The 16438-nt window shown below is 44.3% G+C and overlaps 1 protein-coding gene across 3 annotated transcripts; it reads left to right on the top strand.

The window, feature by feature from the left end:
• Positions 1-1405: 1405 nt before the first annotated feature.
• On the top strand, positions 1406-15285 carry RNF152 (ring finger protein 152). 3 transcript variants are annotated; one of them, XM_019521626.1, is made up of 2 exons: positions 1406-1464; positions 13564-15285. In XM_019521626.1, the coding sequence occupies exon 2, from the start codon at positions 13736-13738 to the stop codon at positions 14345-14347; it is 612 nt and encodes a 203-aa protein (XP_019377171.1). In that variant the 5' UTR covers positions 1406-1464; positions 13564-13735; the 3' UTR covers positions 14348-15285. The 3 variants fall into 3 exon arrangements, with proteins under 3 accessions (XP_019377171.1, XP_019377157.1, XP_019377164.1); XM_019521612.1 differs by lacking the exon at positions 1406-1464 and adding an exon at positions 1471-1565; XM_019521619.1 differs by lacking the exon at positions 1406-1464 and adding an exon at positions 11917-12024.
• Positions 15286-16438: the final 1153 nt, after the last annotated feature.

Here is a 16438-nt window from a genome sequence, read left to right as displayed (position 1 = left end):
AGCGCTCAGTTCAGTAGGGATGCTTTGAGCATGCCTACTATGCACTGATAGGGCCAGGTCCCTTCACACAGTGCTGTGTATGGTAGCTTTTTATTATTTAAGAACAGCTGTTGGTGTGGGTGGCCACCTTTTACATCAGGGCTGTCCAAGTGGTTGGGACTGCATTCCCCCTGGGCTACACACTCCATGGACACCTCCTCCACTGTTGCATTGCATGCTTGCAAACCTTTTCACTACTGCACTGCACACCCGTGATCCATCCCTCCCCACGACACTGTGCCCACCCAGGGACTGCTCTGCTGCAGTGGTTGCCTGCGACCCCTCCATCACTGTACTGTGGGCCCCAGGCTCACCTTCAGTTCCCTGTGCTGCCCCACTGCCCAACTCCCTGAGCTGGTGGGAGCAGAAAGAAGCAGCGGAGGAGGGATGGGAACCCAGAGTGATGAGAGGAGTAGCAGCTGGGCAGGAGCCTAGGGAGATGGGAGGGGGGAAGTGTCACAATTAACTCTTTATGTTATAGCCTAATGGTAGAGCACATGTCAGAAGTGAGAGACCAGAATTAAATTCCTGTTTCAGGCTGATGTGGGGGGGTTCAAACCTTCCAAGTTTAGGAGTGAGAGCATTGTCCACCTCTCCTGTTGAACCCTGGTCACTATACAGAAAGGAGCGCAAGAATCATGATAGTTCTGGGTTGTGGTCCCTATTCTTAGGACCGTTTATGGAGTTTTTATGTTAACTGTGGAGATAAGATGGGGGTGGAATTGAAAGGTGCAGAACTCTAGATCCTGGATGGATGAGGTTACCTCCTTGAAGCTGTGCTCAGGCACGTAAGCCCCACAGCTTGGTGGGATTTCATTGTTGGCATTTCCTGTTGGCATCTGGGATTCTTGGATTGTCCTTGAGAGGCACCACACAGTGCTCAAGGACGGTGCTTACTGTAGGATGGGGTTCTCCTCTGAGGATCTAAAATCAGGCCACGTGGCACCTGACTTACAGGGACCAAATTCCTTTGTTAAGTCTAGTCCTTCGTTTTTGTGGCGCTCTCTCCAGTGTACTTCACAAGCACTGCATTCACAAAGGAAAAAGGTTGGTGGGGGACACACCATCTTACAATGTTCCATTTACTTGTGCTCTCTGGGAAACAGGGAAGTCTTTAACTTTTACCAGGGTATCTGTGAGTCAGTGTGCTCTTATCATGATCCTGTCTAATGTGAGTACAAGGTGAATGGAAAATAAATGTATTTCATTGTTGCTTTATTTCACCTACCACTTGAAGCAAACAAATTCAGCAGCGGAACAGCATGAGCCAAACTGTTTAGTTCTGCTGCTCCTGAATCACTTCCTCAGGAAATCATGCTTTGTGTGTGTGTGAGAGCAAGTTTAACGGTTTCGTTCTGTGAGACAGGAAAGCAGAGCAGAGTTGCAACAATTAAAACTCTCATTTGAAGGGCATTGTTTCCTTAGGTAAGCGTGAAACTGAATTTTCAACTGCAGGGTGATAGGTGCTGTGTGAATTGCATTGATGTCAATCCCTTCCCCGCTCCACTGTTTGGACCCATTTGCAGGTAGAGTTTGACCTAGTTTTATTATAAATCACTCAATGACCTTGGAGAGCTGTAGAATTCTCTTCTGTAATAGACTGGCTGTCTTAATACACTAATTCGTACGGATTCCAGCTCAATCACCCACTGACCTATATTAGCAAGAAGTGTGTGTATTGGGGATGTACTTTAAATTAGATTTTCTTTTTGGATTAAATTAGATTTTCTTTTGGGATTTTTTTTGGTGTGGGGAGAGTGAAAGCTGGAACTTGTAAGTAAAATCCCAAATTCTCAGGGAGGGGTACTCTTTAATTAAGCTTTTCTTCTACTGTCAATTGAGACTTTGTCAACATGAGGTGAAGCACAGAGCTCTACTGGGAGGGTAAACTCTGCTTAAATGGATACGGCATCACAAAGCACCTACTTTAAAGTGTGAGTTTGCTCTTTACTTCTCTCTCTGCTTGCTTGTTCTCTTTCAGTGCCGCAGAATCCTGCATCGGTGAGGTTAATGAAAGGTTCTTTAATTAAGATATTGAACTGGAATGGGAAGCGGTAATTGAGGGCACACAATAAACCTTCGTGGTCAAATCCTGCTTTCCTTACTTGGGTAAAACTTCCATTGTACAGACTTGCAGGATAGTTTGCTCCACTGCCACTTATATACTCTTCACCTTAAATGAAAAAATAACTTCCAAATAGGTCTTGCCAGTCATTCACTCACAGCTGAAGTCTTTAACTAAAGTTATTTCACATGTATGTTTAGTGGAGTAAAGTCTTCTTCTTCACATCATTCTTATTGAAAATAACAAGAAACACCACTCCTTATTTTATAGGGGAAACCATTGATTTTTTTCTTCTTCTCCAGTGAGCTGGACTTAATAAAGAGGCAATGATAAAACATAGGCAATGGTAATAGTGTAAGGTTGCACTTGGAGTCTGCTGTAAAATAGACTCTCCATCCCCATGGGAAATTCCAGGTGTTTGAGGCCATTTTATTCTGAATCAGGTTGAAACCTTGGAACTTCTTGTGAAGGTAGTTTTCTGATCTAGGAAGATATACCTGGTGGCAGTCTCTGTCCTGCAGAGAGGAAAATGCTCGGGCTGTTGATGGGAAGAGGCACAGGGTTGGATGGTGGGGCTTGGGCCTGACTATAAGAGGGCAGTTTGGGGCACAAGGTGGCATGAGGCTCAAGAGCCCTGGGAGATCTGGCTTCAGGGCGGCCCAACAGCTGCTGCAGTAAGCATGGAAGCCCTCGAAGTCTGGGCTGCCCAGCAGTTGAGAACCAGGTCTTCCAAGCTATTGGCTCCCCGTCCTCCCATGAGTAGGGCTGCACAGGAGCAGAGCAGGCAAGGTGTCAAGAAACCTTCCTGGTTTCCATCAGAATTGAGTTGAAACGGGCACATTCCCATAGAATTTTTTTTTGTTTGGATCGGCATTTCCCAATGGGGTGAAAACATCCTGTTGGGAAAATTTTCCATCAGATTTAGTTGCACTGTTTTGATTCTGTAGGAATAATCATGTCAGTGTTTGGGTGAAGAGTCCCATAATAGATGTGTAGGGCTATTTGTTGTTGGAACATAATGCTGCATATCTGAGTGATGACTGACTGAAATGAGTTCTTAGAATTTGGACATGTAAATGTTTTGAGTGAACTTGTTTAGGTTTGAAGATAAAAGGAGGGACGGGAAAGGGTTACTGAGGCAAAATAGAAACATTTGCAATCTGTGCACATCTGTTCTTTTGATGTAAACATCAAAGCTGGTATGTTGTGGTTATATTTCAGCTATGGTTCCACTCCCCATTCTCCCTGCCCACAAGGTCCAATGGTGGAAAGTTATCAGATTTTGGCCTCAGATTTTGGATTCAGTTACCCTTATAAGTCACTGTTGTGTCCATTACTCCCAATTCTGGGTCTGGCCCGCTGCTACTTTCCTGGCATTGCTTTAGGGCCTAACACTAGTGGTTGGAATTTGCTGGGTCTACTCATCTTGACTTTGCCCTTTTTTTTGCTGGTCTTGCCTCCTATTGCTGCTGTGAGGGGCTGTGAGACTGGCTAGTTCCTACATGAGCTCTTGCATATGAGGGGGAAACAGAGGTAGTGGTTCTCAACCTTTTTATAGACTTAAGGCACACTTTGGCAAAAGCCAGCTTTTACCTTTCACTCGTTTTTTGACTACAGAAAAATAATAGAGCAATTTTGCTGCTTCAGGGAACTCAGATAAACTCAGAGATGTCAAATAGGAATTCATAGTGTCAAAAACATTTTGACTTATTGTAGTCTATCTTGTGAATCATGCATAGGTATTTGTACACCTAACAGTGTTAATATTGGGCAACAACCTTAAAAGGACCTCATGGCAATGTTTGAGAACCACTGCTCTAAGGGATAGATTTGCCAATAGTTTATGAGCAGAAATCACTTGGAGACAAAGATAAGGGCTGGTCTATAGGCAGAGTTATTATAGTTTAATTGGGCTTTGTTTGTACTATAAAGTTACAGTGCTCTTAAACATGACAGAAGTGCAGTGTTTGGTGGGAGGGGGCCTCTGAGCTTCCCTGCATTTTCCAGGGTAGGAGGCAGGGGGTGCTCCACAGCTTCCTGCGGCTTCTCCACTGGTCAGAAATTTGACCAGGGTACAGGAGTTACTTAAAGCACTGTAGGTTGCTAACTTCAAATTTAATACCTTATTTAACAAGGGTTAATTTAAAGCACCTTACCCACTCTTAAAGTGCTGTAAAGCTGTGCATTTCTGTTAAGTCATGACAATAAAGTGCTTTAAATGGCAAAAAAGTAACTTCTATATACACCCGAGATGTGCTGTACCAACTGCCACAAGTATCATCTAAATGTGAGCTTTCTTGGCTAAGTACAGACAGTCAAAAAGCCTGAGGCTGAATCAATTGAAACATTGCAGGTTAGTCTCAGCTGCATAGATTGAACCAATTAGCAAGTGAACAGACATTCACTTTTGATTTCAGAAATGCAACCACTTGCCTGCAGTGACCCAGGCCAGAAGCCAGGAGGCGCTAGAGCACACCTCCCTGCTCAGCTGAAGCAGGCAGCTTTGGCAAAGGCTAGCCCACCTATCCTGCAGGAGAGATTTTGCAGGGAAGGTGCAAAGCATCCTGGGATGCTGGGGGACTGTAGCTAACTTGAATCTGGAGGGGATCTGGGACAGAAGTTAAATAAACCGATTTAACCTAAATCAATTAAGTCTGATACTACATCCATCCAGCTGTTTCCTGCCATTTTGAAGGCAGTTTATGTGCACTGAAATTCTGTTGTGTTACAGGTTTGAACTGGTTTCTGATGTCTTATACCAGTTTATGTGTATTTTATGTTTTGAGTCCCTGCGTGCAGTAGAATCCTGCACCTCCGCAAGGAGTTAGGGATTGGACAAGAGCAAGGAATGCCATCCCCTCTTGCTTCTTACCTCCCACTTGACCCAAGGAGTGAAAACCTGGAGACCAGCCTGGGTCTCTGACAAGGTATCTGCTGAGCAGTTATTGGGGCTGGCAAACTGAAATTATTCATTGTAGTATCTGCTTTGCTTTTCTGAGAGCTCTGCCTCTGCCATTGCTCTCTAATCATGCATCCTTTCTCAAATCTTAAAAGCTGTTGCCTAATCCGGATAGCAGCCCGGATCCTCAGGGAACATTCTGTCACATTCTCAGTCATCCATTTTTCTATTTTACCTTGATCTTCCACTGCAGGATTCATCTGCTATGTGTGCTCCGCTGTAGTTCTCATCTGCTGGTATCTTTCTCTGGCTTCTCTCCTGGATCTCTTGTCTAATTCACTAAATACAGCCCTGCAAACTCATGTAGACCTGTTGCAAGTGGCAAGAGGGTGGGTAGGAGGGAGAGACGCTTCCTGATGCTGCTTTTGCAGATCTGTCTCTTCTCACTCCCTTTGCTGCTGCACCTTTCTGACACTTGTGTTTTGGTGCTTGTGGATTTTCATACCCTGTTAGTTTTTATTAATATTACTAGTTATATCTCAGCCCTGAAGAGCCTTCAACTGCTGTCAGATCTGTGCCAAGCAGGGTTATTAATCATAATTCCAGTTGCTTCTGTCTGTATGTCTGATCTCATTGTCATGCTCTCCACCCCCCTTACGCTCTCTCTCTCTCTCTCTCTCTCCAGAATGTCCTAAAGATACCCCTGACAGTCTTTTTCTGGCTCTTCTCTGTCAACGTTTTTTTCTCCCTTGGCTGTCACTGGATAATCAGAGCAAGAAATGATAAAACAATGTTCCTGACTGATGCTGCAGTCAGCTATGCCCTTGTATGAGATCTGGCTAGTTTTATTGCTGTGCCAAACCTCTCCTGTAGGAAGAATCCAGCTTGTCTCACCTTTGGACCAGCTGTTTAGCTGAGATAGCTCGGCACCTTTTACCTGCTTTTTAGGTGGTGATCACACCCTCTAAGGAGGTCACATTGATGGTAAAGAAGATATCTGTTGGAACGTTAACTCTTGACATGTTCATTAAACCGCAGTGGTACAGAAATATTGGAAAATCTATGGGATCTCTCTTCTTCCCAGCAACACACATTAAAATGAGCCAGAAAGCTCGTGGTCAGTTGAGTTTTGCCTGCAGGTGGTTTAATTTTTTAAACCTAGCTGTGGCAGAATGGGCAAGCATTTGAGGGCTCTTAGTATGTTTTGAAATAGAAGTAATTTGTGTTGCTGCCATCATAATAGATGTTGCATCTTCAAACTGCCTGCCTGCCAGTGTCACAAAATCTACTGTCAGAAAGGTGAGGGGTTACATGACAGGTGGCTAGTGTTTAACCTACTCGTAGATATATGTCAAAGAAATATACATTTGGAATTAGCCTAATTGGTTGCTGGCTGCTAACAGCACTGGCCTGTCAAACCACATCTTTGATCCCATTTTGAGATTTTTTGGGGGAAAAGGAAGCAGTGCATACTAGTGTCTGTTCTGAATTCTCCTGTGGTGCAGTACTATAAATACAATCCTCTATGCATAACAATGGATATGACTATAAATAAGATGCCACTTAGAGACTCACTCGCAAGTGACTACTTCCAAGGTTCACCTCCATCTATAGTACAAATAAATTGAAATCATTAGTAGAAAATCTTCTGCAAACAAATCACCTCCATGTCTTTCATTGGTCTGTGTGAGGAAGCCTAGAATTATTATGGTTTTACAAGTGCTTTCATTCTAGCATACTAATTGCTTCATAATTTTTCCAAATTTGACCTTTATGGGATGAAATTTTCCTAATATTTTGTCTGTATGAAGGCGAGGTTTTTTTTAATTAACTTCTAAATAACCTATTTATTTCCATCTTCACAATTACTCATATTCTGCTGAAGCTAGGAATAGATGTTGTACATGTCCCTGGACAAGTTGTCCCTGTGTTTGTCCCCAAACAGAAATATCCTGGGTTGTTGTATACACACATTGCACTTCTAACCAGGGTTTAGTGAGAGGCTGAATGCCATTGAGTCAATGATGAAATCCTGGGATAACCATTCAGATGCACTTTGCAGTGTTTCAGAATAAACTGTTAATACTTCTTATTCTGTGAACCTTTTTAGGATTTTTCCTGGGACAGTGGACATGACCATCTGATTGCACTTTACCCTGGTAGGAAATGGTTTATCCTGTGACAAATGTGAAGTTTGTTTGTAGCCTTAGAAATGAAGTGTCAATTAGAAAACATTTGATAGAAGCCTATGCAAATGTCTGATAACCATACAGGGTCCTAGATAAGGAGATATGATGGTGTAAGGGAGCCAAAGAAGGTCAGAGATGTTTAATGGAACTTCACCAATTAATGCAATGATTTAAAATATTGGTGAGAGAGGGTGCCTTTACACGTACATCAAGGCTGCTCCAACCTACTGTAATTACAGCGCGGCAGAGCAGACTTGATTAAGTGAGTCTGCTGGAGCATGGTAATTACTGGGCTCCAGCAGGCTTCAGTGTCACATGTATCAGTGTCCTCACACTGAAAAATGGAGGTGGGGGCGCTTTAACTAAAGCTTATTTGATCAGCTTTAGTTAAAGCACCCTGACCACCATTTTACAATGAGGGGATGCTGATATACATGACACTTTGGGAGCTTTAACTGTAGACAACGCTAATTAAAGCGCTCCCACCAACCTCCTGGAGCATGTGTATAAATGTCCTTAGATCCTCAATGGAGATACAGTGATTTATACTAGCTGTGGATATAGATTCATAGATGTTTGGGTTGGAAGGGACCTCAGTAGATCATTGAGTCCGACCCCCTGCATAGACAGGAAAGAGTGCTGAGGTCAGACAACCCCAGCCAGGTGCATGTCTAGCCTCCTCTTAAAGACCCTTAAGGTAGGGGAGAGCACCACTTCCCTTGGAAGCCCATTCCAGATTCTGGCAACCCTTATGGTGAAGAAGTTCTTCTTGATGTCCAAGCTACATCTGCTCTCTGTCAGTTTGTGGCCATTGTTCCTAGTTGCTCCAAGGCTTGCCCTGGTAAACAGAGCATCTCCTATTCCTTGTTGCCCCCTGCTGATGAATTTGTAGTCAGCCTTAGGATTGCCTCTCAGCCTTCTCTTGTGGAGGCTGAAGAGATCCAGGGCCCTCAATCTCTCTTCATAGGGCTTTGCCTGCAGGTCCCTAACCATATGAGTGGCCCTCCTCTGAACCCTGTCAAGGTTGTCCATATCCCTCACCCAAAACTGGATGCAGTACTCCAACTATGGCCTGACCAATGCCACATAGAGGGGAACTGTCACTTCCCTGGACCTGTTCATTATGCACCTGCTAATACATGATAAAGCTTTACTGATCGCTTCATCACATTGACGACTCATGTTCATCTTGGTGTTAACAATGACTCCAAGATCCTTTTCTGCTAGTGTGCTGCTGAGAAGGTCCTCCCCTAACCTGTAAGCATGCTGGTGATTCCTTCTCCCTAGATGCAGCACCTTGTTGAACTGCATTCTATTTTGTTCTGACCATTTTTCCAACCTGTCCAGATCCACCTGGATTCATTCCCTACCCTTTAGCATGTTAACTTTACCACATAATTTGGTATCATGAGTGAATGTGGACAGAGTGCTTTCCACGTCCTCATCCAAGTCACTGATGAAGATATTTAACAGCACAGGTCCAAGGACCAAGGCCTGTTGGACTCCACTGCCCACATCTTTCTAGGTCAATACCAACCCATCCACCACCATTCTCTGTGTGCAACCCCTAAGCCAATGTGCCACTCACCTGACTGTGTAATCATCTGTGTCACAGCTGCTCAGTTTATCTGTGAGAATAGGATGAGATACCATATCGAAGGCTTTCTTAAAATCCAAGTAGATGACACCTACCTTGATTTCTGCATCTAAACATTTTGTGACCTGGTCATAAACAGAAACAAGGTTAGTTGGGCAAGATCTACATGCTATGAATCTGTGCTGGTTGCCCTTCAGCATTGTTTTTCCTGCTGGACTCCCACAAATGTGATCCTTAATAATTTTTTCAAAGGTTTTCCTGAGGATAGAGGTGAGACTAACTGGACTGTAGTTACCTGGATCCTACTTCCTTCACTTCTTGAAAATAGGGACCACATCGGCTCTTTTCCAGTCCTCTGGAGTACTCAAACAGCCGTGCCAGTGGCTCCGCTATGACACTGGCCAATTCCTTCATCACCCTTGGATGAAGATCACCTGGGCCTGCTGATGTAAACACATCCAGCCCCTCCAAGTGTTCCTTCACTAAGTCAGTGCTAACAGTTGGTGGGATGGTTTCCTTTTTGTGCCTGTCTGTGACCCAGCTGGGAGATTTGTCCTGATTCATGTTCAGGATTACAGAGGCAAAAAACTCATTGAAGAGCTCAGCCTTGCCCCCCCTATCTGTCACTAATTGCCCTAGTTTATCTTGTAGGGGTCCTATGCTACCCTGCACCTTCTTTTTACTCCCCATATACCTGAAGAAGGACTTTTAGTTGTCTTTAATTTTTTGGGTTGCCAGCATAAATGCCATTTCTGCTTTGGCTTTTCTGACTGCTTTCCTTCAAGTGCGGGCCAAGTAGGTTTACTCTGCCTTGGTAGCTACCCCCTGCTTGCACAGCCTATATGCCTCTATATGTTGAATTCGATCAAGTGATGGTCACTGTCCCCTAGGTTACCTTGTGTCAGTAGATCCCCCACCAAGTCATCCCCTGTAGCTAGCACCAAATCCAGTAAGGTATTTCCCCTAGTGGGACCGTATACTTCCTGCATTAGGTGAAGGTCCTGTATGCATGTTAAGAACCTGCATGAACAGTTGGATCTAGCTGACTGCTCCTCCCAGCAGATGTCAGGGTAATTTAGGTCACCCATGACAACCATGTCCCTTGACCATATGGCCTCTGAGAGCTGTCTGGAGAATTCCAAGCCCAACTCCTCTTCCTGATGTGGCGGCCTCTAGTAGACCCCCACTACCAAGTCCCTTTCCCCCCGACCGCCTTGCATTCTGACCCACAATACCTCAGTTTGCCCCTCCTTTGGTCCCATCTGCCCATACGTCTTCTCTTTTCCTTTTTGAATTTCTTATCCAGGGGTTTCTAGGCATCTAACATATTTTTATAGATGCAGTGTTCAAGTATGTTTAATACATATCTTTCTATGACCTGTACTGTGTCTTTAATTTTTCTTGTCAAGCAATGATGAATAGCTATCTCCTATACCATACTGAGACAATATTCCCCATTCTTCTAGATTCCAGTACAATGTTAAGATTTACCCAAAGCAATTCATTCAAATTTGTTTCTATCAGTTGGAATGTTTTCACTTGGTGTACCAATATTCCCTATGACTGACCAGGTTGTACTTGGCCCTTACATAGGTGTGGGGGTGGCAGAAAAAGCAGGTAAGACTCCTCTACTTTACTGTTTCCTGCTCTTGTGCAGGCTGTATAAGGGAGACTTTCAGTTTATGGATACTGTAGGTGAAATACCGCTTTTTCCTTTATTCACTAGCCAGTGGAGCTGATCAAGCCATGCTCTAGGACAGTGGTCACCAACCAGTGGATCTTGATCCACCAGTAGATCTCAGAGCCTCTTGCAGTAGATCTTGGAGCCTCTTGGAGTCTATCCAAGACTGGGGTGGGGGGCATGCGGGCACCCCAGCCTATCCGGTCAGTCTGTGGGGGAAGGGGCAGGGGCTAGATCTAGGTCCCCACAGTGAGGGACAGTGCCACAGAGGCAGGAACAGGGGTAAGCTGAGTGGGGCCCTGGCCGGATGGGACTCACTGCTGGGGAGGCATGCCCCCAAATAATCTTTTTCTCTCCACAAACGTACCTGCTTGGGTGGGGGGTGGCAGTACACAGTAAATCTTGGGTTGCTTGTAAATGCCAGAGGTTATCTCCTACTTAAAAAGGTTGGAGACCACTGCTCTAGGACAAGGGGTATAACCATGGACAGTGTTACCTTGATGCCGTCCGCCCCCACAGAACCCTATGGGTCATTCTTTCTTCATTAGGTAAAATACCTTCTTACGCTTTCTCTGGTGTGGTGTGGGCTTTGCCTTATTGGGTGTGATTGTGTTTGTCATTGCAGGAGATACTTCACAGACTGATCAAACATTCGTATCAGTAGAAAGGTTTCTATTGTGACCATAAGTGGATACAGGCTTTTAAAAAAGGGGGCATGTGCACAGCGCCTGGCACTGCAGGGTTGACTGCACTCCCCTGCTCCCTTCCCACCTCTGCCTGGGGGTGGCGGACCATGCTGTGGGAGCAGCAGCTGGGAATTTTTTAAGTCCCCAAACTGGTTAAGAATTCTTTTCATGTTCCCCCAGCTCTCAGCAATGCCTTCCTTCCCCTCTGTGCTCTGTGGCACCTTTCCCCCATGTCCCCCTCTCCCTCTCTTTTTATACCTGTGTGTGCAGGAAGGGGGCACTCCACTGCTGCTACCACTGTCTGAGCTGCTTCTGCCGCACTCTAGCCTGGGTTGTGCGGGAGTGGCTGCATGAGGAGTCAGGGACTGTGGCGGTGGCAGTGTGTAGGTTCCCCCTCCCTGTGACTGGTCCCAGGCTGGTGGGGAACACACAGCATGGCCTGGCAAGGAGAGGAATCGCACTTGTTGCTGTTGCTGCTGCCACTGGCTGAGCCCTGCTTCCTGTGCAGTTGCTCCCCACAGCCTTATTTGGACGGGGGTAGGAGTGGTTCCCACTGCTCCTGGGTCAGCCAGGGGTAGCAGTGCTAGCAGGAAGGTCTTCCCTTCCTGGTCTCAGAGGTGTAAGTAGAGAGGAAGGATGGGGGACTGGCAGGGAAGGTGCCATTGAGCATGGAGGGGAAGGCAGGGGTGCCAAGGTGTGGGGGAATCTTACCTGCTTTGGGAACTTAAAAAGATCTTTGGCTGATACTCCTGTCACATGGTCCAGACTCTGCAGGGGACCCAAGCATCTGGACCTGCTGAGCTATACTGTGGAAGTGGGAGTGAGACCATGCCACTGGATTTGCCTGTGGCTGTGCCCAGTGGCCAAGGTAATTCATGAGTAGTTGATAAGGCGGTATGAACCATATCTGCTTTTGGTACAAATCTTCCTTAAGCTGTACCAGCGACAATAGGAGGACTGGCCCACTCCTCCTCTGAGGATCTAGTTTTGGCTGCTTGTCCATTTAGTCCTGTAGCCTAATCCAGCCCCACAAATCCCAGGTTTCCATCTTCCATTTCCATAAAGTTGAAACTTGTAACAGGTATGTAGCATGTTGAATAGAGTATTGTTTTTAAATAAACTGAAATAGAAGAAGACAAAAACACATAAAAATGTGTTGCGGCCTCCATTCTCCACCAAATTGTGTAAAACGAGGCAAAACTTCCGATGTAACAGCAAAGAAAATACATGAAGCCTGGCAAGAGTAAGTAAAAAAAAAAAGAAAAAAAGCCATCCAAAAAAGTTAATAGACAGACCAGTGTGATTATGAATGTTGGAGAATGGGATTAATAACAGATTATTTAATATATTAATTAGGTGCATGCTTAGCCAATGTCTTTCTGCAGACCTTATGAAACCTTCCATTTTTGTTGATGGCCATGGGCTGAATTTTCAAATGAAGACATCCCAACTATTCCCCCAAGCTGTTCTTGTGGCCAGACAGAAATTCTTTTGCATAAAAGCATGCATTTCCTTTTTGCTGTGCACAAATATGCCTAGTTACTTGTTCACTCATTCTGCTCATATTTTACAAGTGTAACTGAGGTGCCTGTGTAAGCACTTGCATTTTTTACCTTGTGCAGACTTAGAAGTTAGCTAAAAAGTCTTGAGGCTTTAAAGGATTAAATGAAAATAAAGGGTTTTTAAGGGCTGACAGGCCTTGAGAAATTATTAAAATATGTATATGTAAATCGTAAGATGGGCTTTGAGACCACCTTTTCAGATGCTAGCTTCAATTTTTATCAGGTATAAGTAACATCAAGTACAGACCTGTGGCTCTGGGGATTGCAGAAATTGAGGTCCAAAAGAGCCTGTCCTAAAGACCTGACCTTCATCATCTAGTCTATTTCTTCATTATTGTAGGACATGCAGATTCGATTGAAGGTATAATGTGATACTAGTGCAGGGATGGCCAGTCTATGGCACACGTGGCACTAGCGGCATGGGCAGTTTTTGTGTGACATGCTGCAGATAGATCAGGGAGCAGAAAGAGCTGCAGATCAGACTGGGGGCACAGGTCAAGAAGGAGAAGGCAGAGCAGCAGAGGGGACAGAGGAAAGGGATTGGAGTGGTACTCAGGGAGGGCATGAGCCTTAATTTTTGGCATATCTGACAAAAAAGTTGGCCCGCACTGCCCTAGTATATTATAGGGTGTTAGTGGGTTGTTTGTAGGTCAAAGCATTCAGGAGGGGCTGTTTTTGTCATCTGTTTTGTACTCAACTTCTGTTACATGATTGCTTGTGCTTGCAGGGAACAGGTCCCTTTCAGTATGATGTTACTATAAAATCAGGGGATTTTATTTTTGTCTTAGTTTTGTGTCTTGTCTTCCCAAATAACCCTGTTCATTTGAATCTTCTGTTTCTCTCAGATACTGAAAGACAAGTCCGATGCTTACCTACATGGTGATTCCTAGCCATTGCCCTTCACTGGTGAGGTACGCAGACGCAGCAGTGGGAAGAGAGAAACTACACCAGACTTCAGATTTTGGACAATACAGCAAGGCTCTCTAAGATATTAAGTGTTTCCCCATAAGGGCTACAATGGAGACACTGTCCCAGGACTCTCTACTGGAATGTCAGATTTGTTTCAATTACTACAGCCCGCGACGGAGGCCCAAGTTACTGGACTGTAAACATACCTGCTGCTCTGTTTGCCTTCAGCAGATGAGGACCAGCCAGAAAGACCTGAAATGCCCTTGGTGCCGAGGTATCACTAAGTTGCCACCAGGCTATTCTGTTTCCCAGCTGCCTGATGACCCAGAAGTCATTGCTGTGATTGCAATTCCTCATGCTTCAGAGCACACTCCTGTCTTTATCAAACTTCCTAGCAATGGATGCTACATGTTGCCCTTGCCCATCTCCAAGGAGAGAGCACTGCTGCCCGGAGACATTGGCTGCCGCCTCCTGCCAGGTAACCAGCAGAAGTCTGTCACTGTGGTGACAATCCCAGCTGAGCAGCAGCCTCTGCAAGGTGGAATCCCACAGGAAGTTGGAGAAGAGGAGCACGACAGGAGGGGTGTTGTGAAAAGCTCCACCTGGTCGGGGGTTTGCACTGTCATCTTGGTGGCATGCGTCTTGGTCTTTCTCCTCGGTATCGTGCTCCACAACATGTCTTGCATTTCCAAGCGCTTCACCGTGATTTCCTGCGGCTGAAAAGGGGCTGCTCCCAGAATACTCTTGTGCGTTTATTTAGGGGCTAGGAAGGCAGTGGTGGTGTGATGGTGATGGGACTGAGAGAGAGCAATGCACTGCAACATTGACCAGTTACTACAGAATACTTGGCACTGGGCAGCCATTTGATAGTCCAAAGGCAATCCTGAAAAGGTGAAACATGAGACGTCTTTGTTAGGGTACAGAGAAAATCATGAGTGGTTTGATGGTAGCAGCACTGAGGATGACTGCATGCGTCACCATAATCATTTATCAAAGGGACTGTAATTTGTAATGATTTTTATCATGTTATGAGATTAAAGACGTCTACTTAGCTGGTTATACTGTAAAAGTATATGGTATGATCTCTCTCTTTTTCTGTCTCTCTCTCTTGCAACAAAGTAGATTACAATCCCAAATGCTTTTTGTATAAGTAGAGTGAAACATGAGAATTGGTGTATGACTCAGTAAAGATTATTCAGTGCCAGTCCACATGCATTTTTTTTAAAGGTGGGGGAGGGGCTTGTAAAAAAATCATTTAGTTGATAAGGCTTTTTATATATTTTCAATTGCACATAATTAAAATAAGTTAGTTGTACAGTAGTTTTTAAAAGGAAATGTTTTACAAGCAATTGTGTTTCTTATGTAATACGTGTTTGTCATTTGCTTTCCTTTTTTTTTGTTTTCCAATGTAGCAATGCAAATTCCCAAACATTGTTAAATGGAGATCCAAGCTGGGAAGCAATAAAATGAAGTAGGTGGGAGATGTAATAGTGCAGCTAAAATGTTTCTGTGTAAGCCACATCACAGAGTATGGCTGTGAAGTATAAACAGTGGTCATGCTGTTTCATCTCAGGTCTGTCAGCAGGCTCTTGGAAAATCTGACTTTCATGGGGATTAGTAGAGAAATGGCTGGGCAGTCTTCCTGCAAGAACCAGATTTAAAAAAAACAAACCGCAGTTTGCTTAGACTTTGGGACCAATTTTACCACCTCCTTCAAAGAAGTTGAATCTGTATAACTGAGAGCAGCATAAATTATAAATAACTTCACTGAGACCTAGCCAACCCACATGAGAGTGTGCTGGGTTTATATAAAACTTCTTATTCGAGACAGGCCTCACTTGGAAGGTTTAAACAGGAAGGGCAAAGGGTGGGATACAGGTACAGAGAGCTGATGTGATGTTGCCCAGGGCCATAGACCTGGGAGTGAAACCAAGCCCTGATCAGATGCTCAGTTGGTCTGTGCTTCTTCCCCCACACCAATGGAATCACATGGGTGTTAAATCTGAGAGGGTGTAATTGGGCCCTTTACCTCATTTCAGAGGTACACATTTGAAACTTAAGTGGGAAGAATATTTTTTCCTCTGTACGCTGATATTCTGACACTCATGTGATAGCAGTTCACAGCTCCTAAAGGATCAAAATCTTATGCCCTTAAGGTGAGTAACACCTGCTGCAAGAAGTCATATTCATTTATTGCAGACAAAGTTTATATTCCCAGGGAAAGGGCATATCAGAATTGGGTTGAAATTTTGAATCTGAGTTTTAGAACTGCACCTATGTTAGAAAAAGCTCCAATAAGGCAGTAAAGTCTATTGATTTTCCTTGTTTTTATTGCTAGAGAAAAGAATAGACCATTACACAGGTATAGCCTCACTGGGGAAGTGGCCTCTGGTCTATAACTAATATACTTTTTTAGTAGGTAATCTGAGATGCTTCAAGACCATGTAATAACACTGGAGAACATTGTTCCAACTATACGGTGCCTAATTTAGGCCTATAAGATAAGTCAATACTTTTGCATCAGTGTAACTAAATAGAGCTTGTTTCATGATGAACATCATTCTCATTTGGGCATACCATGCAGAGTACATATCTTCTTTAGAGTGAGATTCCTCTTTCATAAACATGCCGGCATTATTTTTTCATATGTATTAGCTAAGAATGGCATAGATGTGCCTAACTGTTAAGGTATTATATGTAAAGCTGTGTGTGAAGATGAAGCTTCTAGTACTTATTAAGCTAAATTTATCTATTGTTGTTTGGTTTCTCCTACATATTTTCCATCCGGGCATTTAGTGCACTGGATGAGAT

This window comes from Gavialis gangeticus, unplaced genomic scaffold, assembly GCF_001723915.1.
Source record: "Gavialis gangeticus isolate Ggan-Ray unplaced genomic scaffold, GavGan_comp1, whole genome shotgun sequence".
NCBI classification, from domain to species: Eukaryota; Metazoa; Chordata; order Crocodylia; family Gavialidae; genus Gavialis; species Gavialis gangeticus.
Note: the sequence above shows the minus strand (reverse complement) of the source record. Positions and strands in the feature narration are given on the sequence as shown.

Coding starts and splice junctions, on each gene's coding strand:
- RNF152 (XM_019521626.1), top strand. CDS start 13,736: ATGGAGACACTGTCCCAGGACTCTCTACTGGAATGTCAGATTTGTTTC.